General features: G+C 36.2%; 1 protein-coding gene across 2 annotated transcripts in view; it reads right to left on the bottom strand.

The window, feature by feature from the left end:
- The window catches only part of MTREX (Mtr4 exosome RNA helicase), a 134,509-nt gene that overhangs the window by 8,333 nt on the left and 115,384 nt on the right, over positions 1 to 10,792 (bottom strand). For both annotated transcript variants that reach the window (XM_024130240.2, XM_024130274.2), the window contains 3 exons: positions 9,103 to 9,208; positions 6,365 to 6,421; positions 5,035 to 5,197 (listed from right to left, as the gene is read on the bottom strand). In XM_024130240.2, coding sequence (XP_023986008.1) covers positions 5,035 to 5,197; positions 6,365 to 6,421; positions 9,103 to 9,208 — 326 coding nt within the window. The remainder of the gene's footprint in view (positions 1 to 5,034; positions 5,198 to 6,364; positions 6,422 to 9,102; positions 9,209 to 10,792) is intronic.

Raw genomic sequence — 10,792 nt, 5'->3', positions numbered from 1 at the left:
GTACGCGGGCCTCTCACTGTTGTGGTCTCTCCCGTTGCGGAGCACAGGCTCCGGACGCGCAGGCTCAGCGGCCATGGCTCACGGGCCCAGCCGCTCCGCAGCATGTGGGATCTTCCTGGACCGGGGCACGAACCCGTGTCCCCTGCATCGGCAGGCGGACTCTCAACCACTGCGCCACCAGGGAAGCCAACTTTTTTTTTTATAGTAGAATACTGTCCCATTATATGGATAAAACACAATTTATTCACCCACTGATGGACATTTGAGCACACATGCTTTAAGGGTAATTTTATAAATATCAGGCTCATGAGGTTCTTAAACAACACCATTCTAACTGAGGATGGAGATCAACACATTTTTTTATCTGGAGAGGTATTTATTTCTACCTCCAGCTTTCTGGCATTCACAAAAGTGGTTCCCCACAGTTCACACCCTGAATCTGATTTAATAACTCCTATCTAAGTGGATATTGAGGCCTGAGGTTAGGATAATAATTACATTTTCCTGCAATCATTTACCACTAGATCCTAGCTTAGGCTGAAAACATTCCTGGAGGGCAGAGACTGTTGCTTGCACTGCACCCAGCACAATTCCTGATCCCACTAGGGTCTCAGTTAATTATTCATTAAATGAGTAAGTATCAGGTACTAATTCCTAAGTCATTTAGTACTAAAACTGTGCCAAAATTTAAACACAGAACAGATACATACTAATAGAATGTTACTCTATTATTATTAGCAAAAGTATTTTAAAAAAACAAATCCGGGCTTCCCTGGTGGCGCAGTGGTTGCGCGTCCGCCTGCCGATGCAGGGGAACCGGGTTCGCGCCCCGGTCTGGGAGGATCCCACATGCCGAGGAGCGGCTGGGCCCGTGAGCCATGGCCACTGAGCCTGTGCCTCCGGAGCCTGTGCTCCGCAACGGGAGAGGCCGCAGCAGAGGGAGGCCCGCATACCACAAAAAAAAAAAGAAAAAAAAAAAACAAATCCATTGGAAAATCCCTTCTAACACTGATGTACCCTCTCCTAAGAAAGGGTAAAACTATACTAGTGGAAAGGCATTTGAGAAGACCATGTGGTGGGGGCAGAGAGTAGGAATGTGCCAAACAGCATTTGCCTTAAAAATCTAGGACAGGAACTTCCCTGGTGGCGCAGTGGTTAAGAATCCACCTGCCAATGCAGGAGACGGGTTCGAGCCCTGGTGCGGGACGATCCCACATGCCGCAGAGCAACTAAGTCCATGTGCCACAACTACTGAGCCTGCGCTCTAGAGCCCACGAGCCACAACTACTGAAGCCCGTGTGCCCTAGAGCCTGTGAGCCACAACTACTGAGCCTGTGTGCCACAACAACTGAAGCCCGTGTGTCCTAGAGCCTGTGTGCCACAACTACTGAAGCCCATGTGCCCTAGAGCCTGCGAGCCACAACTACTGAGCCTGTGTGCCACAACAACTGAAGCCCGTGTGCCCTAGACCCTGCATGCCACAACTACTGAAGCCCGTGTGCCCTAGAGCCTGCGTGCCACAACTACTGAAGCCCGTGTGCCCTAGAGCCTGTGAGCCACAACTACTGAGCTTGCGTGCCACAACTACTGAAGCCCGCATGCTCTAGGAACCACGTGCTGCAACTACTGAGCCCGCACGCCACAACTACTGAAGCCCACACGCTCTAGGACCCGTGAACTGCAACTACTGAGCCTGTGTGCCACAACTACTGAAGCCCGTGCGCCTAGAGCCCATGCTCAACAAGAGAAGCCGCCTCAATGAGAAGCCCACCCACTGCAACAAAGAGTAGCTCCCGCTCCCCGCAACTAGAGAGAAAAGCCTATGCAAAGCAACAAAGACCCAACGCAGCCAAAAACAAATCAAAACAAAAAAACCTATGACAGGCAGAAGTAAACACTTCCAAGTGATAATTTGTCATAGGAGCTTTCCTGATGACATGTGCTTAGTGGAAAGCAAATCCTTCATGCACAGTGAAGACTACAATATTGTTTTCGTAGACAGAAATAAATAGTAATGGCCCTGTCTAGGTTACAATGGATCTACTACAATGGATCAGTAGACTGAAACCCTAGGCTATAGCCCATACAGATATATTTTTAATTGTTATCCAAATTTAATTGATGGAAATAAGAAACGATTATATTCTATCATTTTTTTCCAGGGTGATAACAGAGGCAATAATTATTTATGTGAAGTGTTCAAAATTCCTCAACTGAATCACAGTATAAACTCTTCTCTTACATCAGACATCCCCCAAACATATGGTGTTAATCATTACAATGTTAACTAGCTCCAGCTAATGTTTGAAAAATACTTAGAGCTACTCCTGAGGCTCATGACATGACATGATCAGACACTTGACCAGAGCACATTTAAAAAGTTCCAATGCAGTCATTTTCTGCCTGTAAAAATAAAGACACACTATATTATGGGCTAGAGCTTTGATTATAGTATTCTTCCAATTATATAAAGCATGTACAATAAGATGAGGAGAGAATGGCTATTCTGAAATGGACAAACTAAACAACATAGTAAAAAGAAAAAAAGGAAAAAAAAAAGGTTGTGGCAGGGAGACACCGTATGCTAGAAAAAAATATATCCTAAGTAAATCAAGGTTCTCAGTTATTTTTTTGCTGTTTAATTACATAATTTGCTTTTATGAGCTATCCCAATTTTAGAAAGAAAAGGTATAGCTGATATAATGGTACCATGAAAATTGTGTTGATGTTAGACCCAATTTCAAGTTATAAACTTAATTCCTCAATTTTTAATCTTAGATTTCTCAAGCAAAGTGTAACACTGAAATAGCCTCAAGGAATTGTAATAGATTTCAGGAATTAGATTTCAGGAACTGAAATAGATTTCAGGAATTGCTAGTATGTTGTGGAAAACATCAACTCATAGGTGGCAGAAATACAAACTGTCAGGACTTCCCTGGTGGCGCAGTTGTTAAGAATCTGCCTGCCAATGCACGGGACACGGGTTCGAGCCCTGGTCCGGGAAGATCCCACATGCAGCAGAGCAACTAAGCCTGCGAGCCACAACTACTGAGCCTGCGCTCTAGAGCCTGCGAGCCACAACTACTGAAGTCCGCGCGCCTAGAGCCCGTTCTCTGCAACAAGAGAAGCCACCGCAATGAGAAGCCCGTGCACCGCAACGAAGAGTAGCCCCCACTCGCTGCAACTGGAGAAAGCCCATGTGCAGCAACCAAGACCCAACGCAGCCAAAAATAAATAAATAAATTTAAAAGAATACAAACTGTCTTCAATTTAGCAGTTTAGGATTTATCTGCCATACAGTGGTAACTTTTTCATTTAAGTACACAGAATAGAAAAATAATCCACAAAGATAATTTTATAAGGCTTCCTATATTTCTAGGTGTATTGTCCCTTCATTTTCTTAAACAAACAAAACAAACAGTGCACCACTATTGTTTTATGCCATTGTGTTCGCCTTCTCAGAGAAGCAGATATACAAATATGAGCTATTATATTAACAAGTCATAGAATTTAGGCATAGAACAGTGATTAGTTTCATCCTTATGTTCCAAAAAGAAGTTAGACTGAAGTAGTGGTGATGCTGTACTTGATTGCCTTTGTGTGTCTGAAACACACAAGCTGTCATACATCTATCTGGGTTTCTGCATGTTAAGCAATGTTTACAGGTGAGATGAGGATGTCATGCTTCCCTCTTCTCACAGCCTCAACAGTAGCTACCCACCATCGATTATTATAGACCTTCTTACCATTACTACAAGCATGAATTTTCAGTGGATAGAGATGGTATAATTTTAGGTAGTATTTAAGAAGTCTCTAGGTGGTCCAAAACTCAAAGATAAGGTATTATGGTTCTTAGATGAAGTTATCAACTATCATGTGCTTGTAGTCAGAATTCAAATCATAGTGCCATCATGTAGTACACCTCCATGACCTTGACCAAATTATTTACCTTTAAAAAATCAGTTTCCTTGTGCAAAGTGCAAATAATATCTACTCTGATGTGCTACTTTGGTGATTAGGTCTAAATTATATAAAATGCTTATGAGCACAACTCCTGGCACACAGCAGTTACCTAAAATATAATGACCATCCTGGTAACAGAATACAGTATTCAGAAAAAGATTTTGGGACCATAATACTAATGACCATTTAATGGAGGCTTAGAAATAAACTTTAGGGAAAGGACTAAAACAGCACACCATAATTAAAAAATAATATACTATAAACTATAATATTTAAAACCTTAAAACCCATTAAAATTCAATGTAGTGAAATAAAGGCTCATAGTTGATTCCGTTGCAGAGATTCATAAACTCAGTAATCTATTAGTCTTTAAAAATATCGGGTAAAAAGCACAGTATACAGGGTGTGTTAAAAATATAATTTTTCTCAAAATTTTAAATGTTCTTATAATAAATCTCTATGAAGTCCAAGCTCATTTATTTTCATTTTTAAGAAAGTTCGGTGTAAACACAATTCACCATTATAAATATCTACAGTCTGCGTAAGCCAATTTTTTGCAATGAATACAGCATTTCTAAATATGGTTTTCTTTAAATATTGTGCTTATTATTTGCTTCTTGTAATTCACTTATAATTACTCTTATATATTCCCTTTACCTTTACTTCTTCATTTAAAATTTTTCTTCAGTTGAGTAACAGTTTTGATTTCTTTTAGAAATGCAATGATGGACAGCATTTTTAGCTCTGCTATTTTTTGGTGGAATTGCATAGCAAGCCATTAGGTTATTACTAAGAGAATAAAACCAAAAGTAAAAATACCCACATAAATAGGCCTTATCTGTGACTGCAGAGACTCTGGCACAGGATTATAAACTGTTATAATGAGCAGACTGAGCTTATTAAATAATACAGAGGATTCGTGGAGAATATTTTTGATTTACATAGGCAGAAGATTTCCTTTTATTATCAAAAATTAAAAATAATATATTATTCTTGTTTAGTAAATCAATGCCATCCTAAGTATATTTCTTATATCAGAAAGAAATGTATGTGTACAAAATTTAACCATACCTTCAAAGACATCTGTCATTTTGCAGATATGGGCAAATGTAGCTCCAGTTGCCCAGGTATATACTACATCCATTAAGTGAGGTTTAAATGAGCTTAGGTAAGTCTCCTCATCAATTTCCAATTTGGCTTCTGCTGAAACTTTTGCAATTCTTTTAGCACATTCCTTTGAAGATAAAAGATATACTTAAAATTTCTTACTTATGATCTCCCATATCACTTTTTCTTTAGGTTTCCAAAGTCAGTATTCTACAAGGTTCCTTTTTCTTCCTAGGTAATAAGCCTGCAATTTGGATATTCTGCTTCTAAGTAGCCACAGTGCCTGTTCCACTGCTGAGTAATCAAACAGCAAAGTTTTCCACTACTTTAATTAAGAAAAACATATCAAGAGCATGATTTTCACCCAGTAATACCTTTTCTACAAAAACCAAAACTCTTCATTAAAATTATTAAACAGTAACATTTAACTCATCTCTAATTGTTTCATTAAGAAAACAAAGACAATAATAACAAGTCAGACTCAGAGAAACATAAATCCTATGGCAAAATGATGCTTTTTCTTCAACAATGCTTTGAAAAATGTAAATCTTAATATTTCCTTTTCCTTACAATAGGAAGTTAGATTTCATTCTTTTCTCCGTGGTAATCGAGAAGGTCAAAAACTCCTAGGCCTATTAAAACTTCCCTGATTCTGGAAGTTTAAATTTCTTAGTAATATTAAGGGATGTTAAATGTTCCATTAAAGGGGCCTTCTTTTATGATTCACTTTTCATTCCTCTCTTGCAGTGTCTTATAGTTCATCTTTCCCTGTCTTTCTAATGTTGAAAAGATAGATAAAACCATTCTTCCCAAGAAAAATAATAAAAGAGACCAATTCATTACTATAAACTACTGTGGCTTTGAGGATCCAGAAATAAATCATTTCTTAGGCTAAAACAGATTTTAAAACCTGATTTTAAAATTTGTTGTAAACTGAGATGGAAAAATGTATAAAAAATTAAGCTAACTAAATCTATCAAGATGCTATTCTTAACACCAAGGAAAATGATGCAGACACTGAATTGTTGGTATAGCCTATCTACACTATGCAATGTTAAATCTGTACTCACAGCAACTCTATATAACTTAACATTTTGGTGAGGGAGAATGTTTAATTTTTAAAATAAAAATTACAAATGATGTTATCAAAACAGTAAATGACAAGACTAACATCAAATGATATATTTAAGAAGGAAGCTGTCTCTATGGAATAATAAATATTATGATTAGACTGTCACAAATGTTTATTTCACAACATACTATTCATAAAATATGTAGTTCAAAAAAATCTTACCTGCATTTGACGAAGTGGTCCTGCTAATTGCTCTGTTAATTTGGGCATCTCACTAGACTATAAAAGAAAAGGAAGATTGTAAATGCAGTGTATACTATCTGCTTTTATAAACAAAACAAAGCTTTCATGATATCCATTAATTTCAAATTATAAGACCTCAGTCATTAGCATTTAGTTTCTAAATCAACTTAGTTTGTGTAAGCAAAATTACCACTCCTCTCATCCTGAATTATACTATTCTCTTATATTTCAGAGGAAAATATTACACTGCTAAATTTGCAAAGTGTGCTAAACTAGCTATTTTCTGTGACCATAAATGGAACTGAAGAAGAGAAAATACGGTAAACATGCATAGTAGTTTAGTTACATCAACATTTATAAACTATTGTATCATACTTTGATTTTTGAAACAGTGTGGCTTCTAGGCAACTCTCACTCTGTGGAAGCTAAAAATCTTGGATAAAGAACATTAGAAATAATGCCCTCAATTTTATTACATTAATTTTAGTTTTACCCAGATATTTCTAGCTCTCTAACCACTTTTAAAATATTTAAAAGTTTAGATGAGTTTCAGTATTATTATTGTCTTCCCACTAGTGAAAAGTCTATCAATTTCTCAATTAGAATAATAAGAGTTTCAGGTCTATTACTAACTAGTCAAATAAACTTGTACAAGCTGCTTCACTTTTCCCCAAAACCCTCATCACCTTTTGTCATAACGTGTGTACTTTATTTCTTTATTGTTTATCTTCATCAACTAGCATAGATGAAAGTATCGTGAAAGCAAAAATTTCTACTGTCTTTCTAGTGTCTAGGTATCTGCATCGCACATAGTGGGTGCTTAATAAATATTTGTAAGATACTTGATATTTATATTATAAACACTGTGTAATCTTTAAATTACTTCTAATGATATAAAAAATAAGGGGCATGGTATTAGAAACAACATGCTTTAAAACAGAAGTTATCAGCATTTATGACAAGTATCTTACTATATTTACCTTCCTTTCTGGCTAGAAAACATACTTTTAAAGTATCAACAGAATTCCATGGTACTTTCAGTACAATTATCCATTTTGATGTTGAAAGGCCCAACCACAAGAATTGATGACACTACAGATAACATAGCGGAGCTTCACTGAACAAATCTCAACTACATTTAGTGACATCTTGCCCCAAGATTTAAGAGTTGTGTTTTGGCTAGGCCCAACTCCCGTGAAGAGGTAACATACATGGCCTCTCAGAAGACAGGATTTTTTTACTGCCACATTAAAAAAAAGCACAGTATAAGAAATTAGCCACAAGACAAAGTTTGACACAGGCAGAAGATCACCAATCCCCAAATAATCTCTAAACCTTATATCTGTTCAAAGAAAACTGGACAAACATTCTAAACAATTATCTTGGAAATTAATGTAATAAAATTTTGAACCTAAGGAAAACAACAGCCAAACATAATATTTTGTAAAGAAATGCATTCCTCACATGCAAATTAAATTACTTCATGGGTACACAGCAGGCATTCTTATGAGAGCATAAATCATTTTTGGATTACTGTCCTATTTGTTATCATTGCCACTGCAGTTGTAATTCTGATCTGTAATCAGAGAGCTGAGAGAAAATACCTACCTACTCCAAGAAGTTATGTATTTGATCTGATTAATAAATAAGGAAATAGTTAATGGATAAACAGATCGACAGCAGAACTGCAAAACAAATTTGTCTTATACAATTTACTTTTTTAAGTTAAACTAAGTGTATATGGTAAAAGGTTCTCTAAAAATTTATATAGTAGCAACATTATTTTTAGAAGGTAAATGTGCTTGTCTTACTGTCAATTTTATACACAATGAATAAAGTTTTGAATTTGAAATGTAAAACATGCATTTTACTTTTAAAAATAAATCATACTGGCTTTTGCAATAAAGTAAACGACGATTAGTGTCCTTCTGGTCCATCCGGCATTTCAGTTTTTGATTTCTTATTTATTTATTTTTTTTTGCAGTACGCAGGCCTCTCACTGTTGTGGCCTCTCCCGTTGCGGAGCACAGGCTCCGGACGCGCAGGCCCAGTGGCCATGGCTCACGGGCCCAGCCGCTCCGCGGCATGTGGGATCTTCCCGGACCGGGGCACGAACCCATGTCCCCTGCATCGGCAGGCAGACTCTCAACCACTACGCCACCAGGGAAGCCCTTTTGATTTCTTAAGAGCTGGTGAAAGTCAACTAACTACTCATATGAAAAAATTACTGCCAAGCCAGTGATGAGAATCGTATGGCCATTATCTCAGATCTTGCCAATGAAAACTAAGACTTCAGCCTCTAGTACAATCAGCTGCCTCACAGATATTCTCCAAAATTGAGAAGAGGAATATTAATTCAACCTCACTCCCTTTTCATTTTTACTAGTTTTGCCTAATTTTACCTTTTCTTTTTCCTTCTAGACTGTCTGACTAAGCTAGACCTTCAAATAATGCACTGGTTTGTAGAGCAAATTTTTAACTTGGGATCTGATTAATGATGATTGTCTATAAATAAAATTCTAGTTTACTTTCTTTTCTGATAATATACATTTAATTATTTCTCTCTTACTAAATTTGGGTTATAGTTACATTGATTTCTAATAACATTACCTATAATATGTAAATATGCAGGCATATTTTATAAATTAAATATCCATAATATTAAATTATAAGACATGTAAATTAACAAATAAGATGTGCTAAATCTATTAACTCACATTCTCTTGAAACACAAAGCAGCTTAGTAGTGCCGTTGCCTGTTCTGCAGATAGGTCATTGAAAAGGCCATTAAACATCATCTCAGTTAGAAGGAGCTCATCAGCACTATACCGCCATAAACAAACAAACAAAAAAAAGAGAGTAAACTCCAAATGTCAGAATATAAAAACACACATATGTACCCACACATCCTTAAGATATAGTTTTAAATAAAATGTTATTTGAACATGGGGACTAGTCAGTGAGGAGTGACAAAGATTTATTTAACTAAGGAAATAACAGGTCTTTATATTTACCAATATATGAATAATAAACGTGAAATGGGTGTTTCCCATAAAGAGCCCATTCTAGCAAATACCAAAATGCAGATATTCATTGAAATAAAGAATCATTTCTTAACTCTCAGAATACCAGAAAAATTAGTCATTAGCATTTATTACCTAGGTCCAAGGACCTTTTAAATGTTTTCAACTCAATTCAATTATTTTACAAATAATTAAAAAAATAGACAATGAAAAACAACTTTATAGAAATCTTAATTAGAATGTACCCATAGCAGACACACATTTTATTCAGTTTCCTAGTGTTGAGAATGTTATAAATTGCTGCTCATCAAGACTGTTATCTATGAATCTGGAGTATATCCATCTAGTAAATACAATTTCAGATTTCAAACATAAAATCTATAATAGGTACTAGCTTATCATTACTTCTGTTTCTTCTTGCACTTGCATTGTCAAAACATATTACTGACTCCAGATTTTAAATACATCTCTTTTACGTAAGCTTACCCTTACTTCTGGTTCTTCTTTTGCATCATCTAAATACAGTATTTTAAAAGACTATGACAAGTCGTAATTTCACTGAAGAGAGAAAGGCCATCTTCTTTGCTCCATAATTGTACATTTTCACATTCAGATTTTTAAAAAAATTTTATTTTATATTGGAGTATCGTTGATTTACAATGTTGTGTTAGTTTCAAGTGTACAGCAAAGTAATTTAGTTATACATATATCAATACATATTATCTATTCTTTTTCAGATTCTTTTCACATAGAGGTTATTACAGAGTATTGAGTAGAGTTCCTTGTGTTATACAGTAGGTCCTTGTTGATTATCTATTTTATATATAGTAGCGTCTATATGTTAATCCCAATCTCCTAATTTATCTGCCCTTACCCCCCAGCCCACCTTTTCCCTTTGGTAACCATAAGTTTGTTTTCAAAGTCTGTGAGTCTGTTTCAGTTTTGTAAATAAGTTCATTTGTATCGTTTTTTAGATTCCACCTGGTGTAAGAGATATCATATGGTATTTGTCCTCCTCTGTCTTAGTTCACTTAGTAATGATAATCTCTAGGTCCAGCCATGTTGCTGCAAATGGCATTTCATTCTTTTTTATGGCTGAGTAATATTCCACTGTATATATGTACCTTATCTTCTTTATCCATTCATCTGTAGATGGACATTTAGGCTGATCCCATATCTTGGCTATTGTGGGTGCCTGTATCTTTTCAGAGTATGATATATGCCCAGGAGTGAGACTGCTCAATCATATGATAGCTCTATTTTTAGTTTTTTTTTTTTTAAGATTTATTTTACTTATTTTTGGCTGCATTGGGTCTTCGTTGCGGCGTGTGGGCTTCTCTCTAGTTGTGGCATGCAGGTTTTCTCCCTCTAGTTGTGTCATACA

This window comes from Physeter macrocephalus, chromosome 8 (genome assembly GCF_002837175.3).
Source record: "Physeter macrocephalus isolate SW-GA chromosome 8, ASM283717v5, whole genome shotgun sequence".
In the NCBI taxonomy this organism is placed as follows: domain Eukaryota; kingdom Metazoa; phylum Chordata; class Mammalia; order Artiodactyla; family Physeteridae; genus Physeter; species Physeter macrocephalus.
Note: the sequence above shows the minus strand (reverse complement) of the source record. Positions and strands in the feature narration are given on the sequence as shown.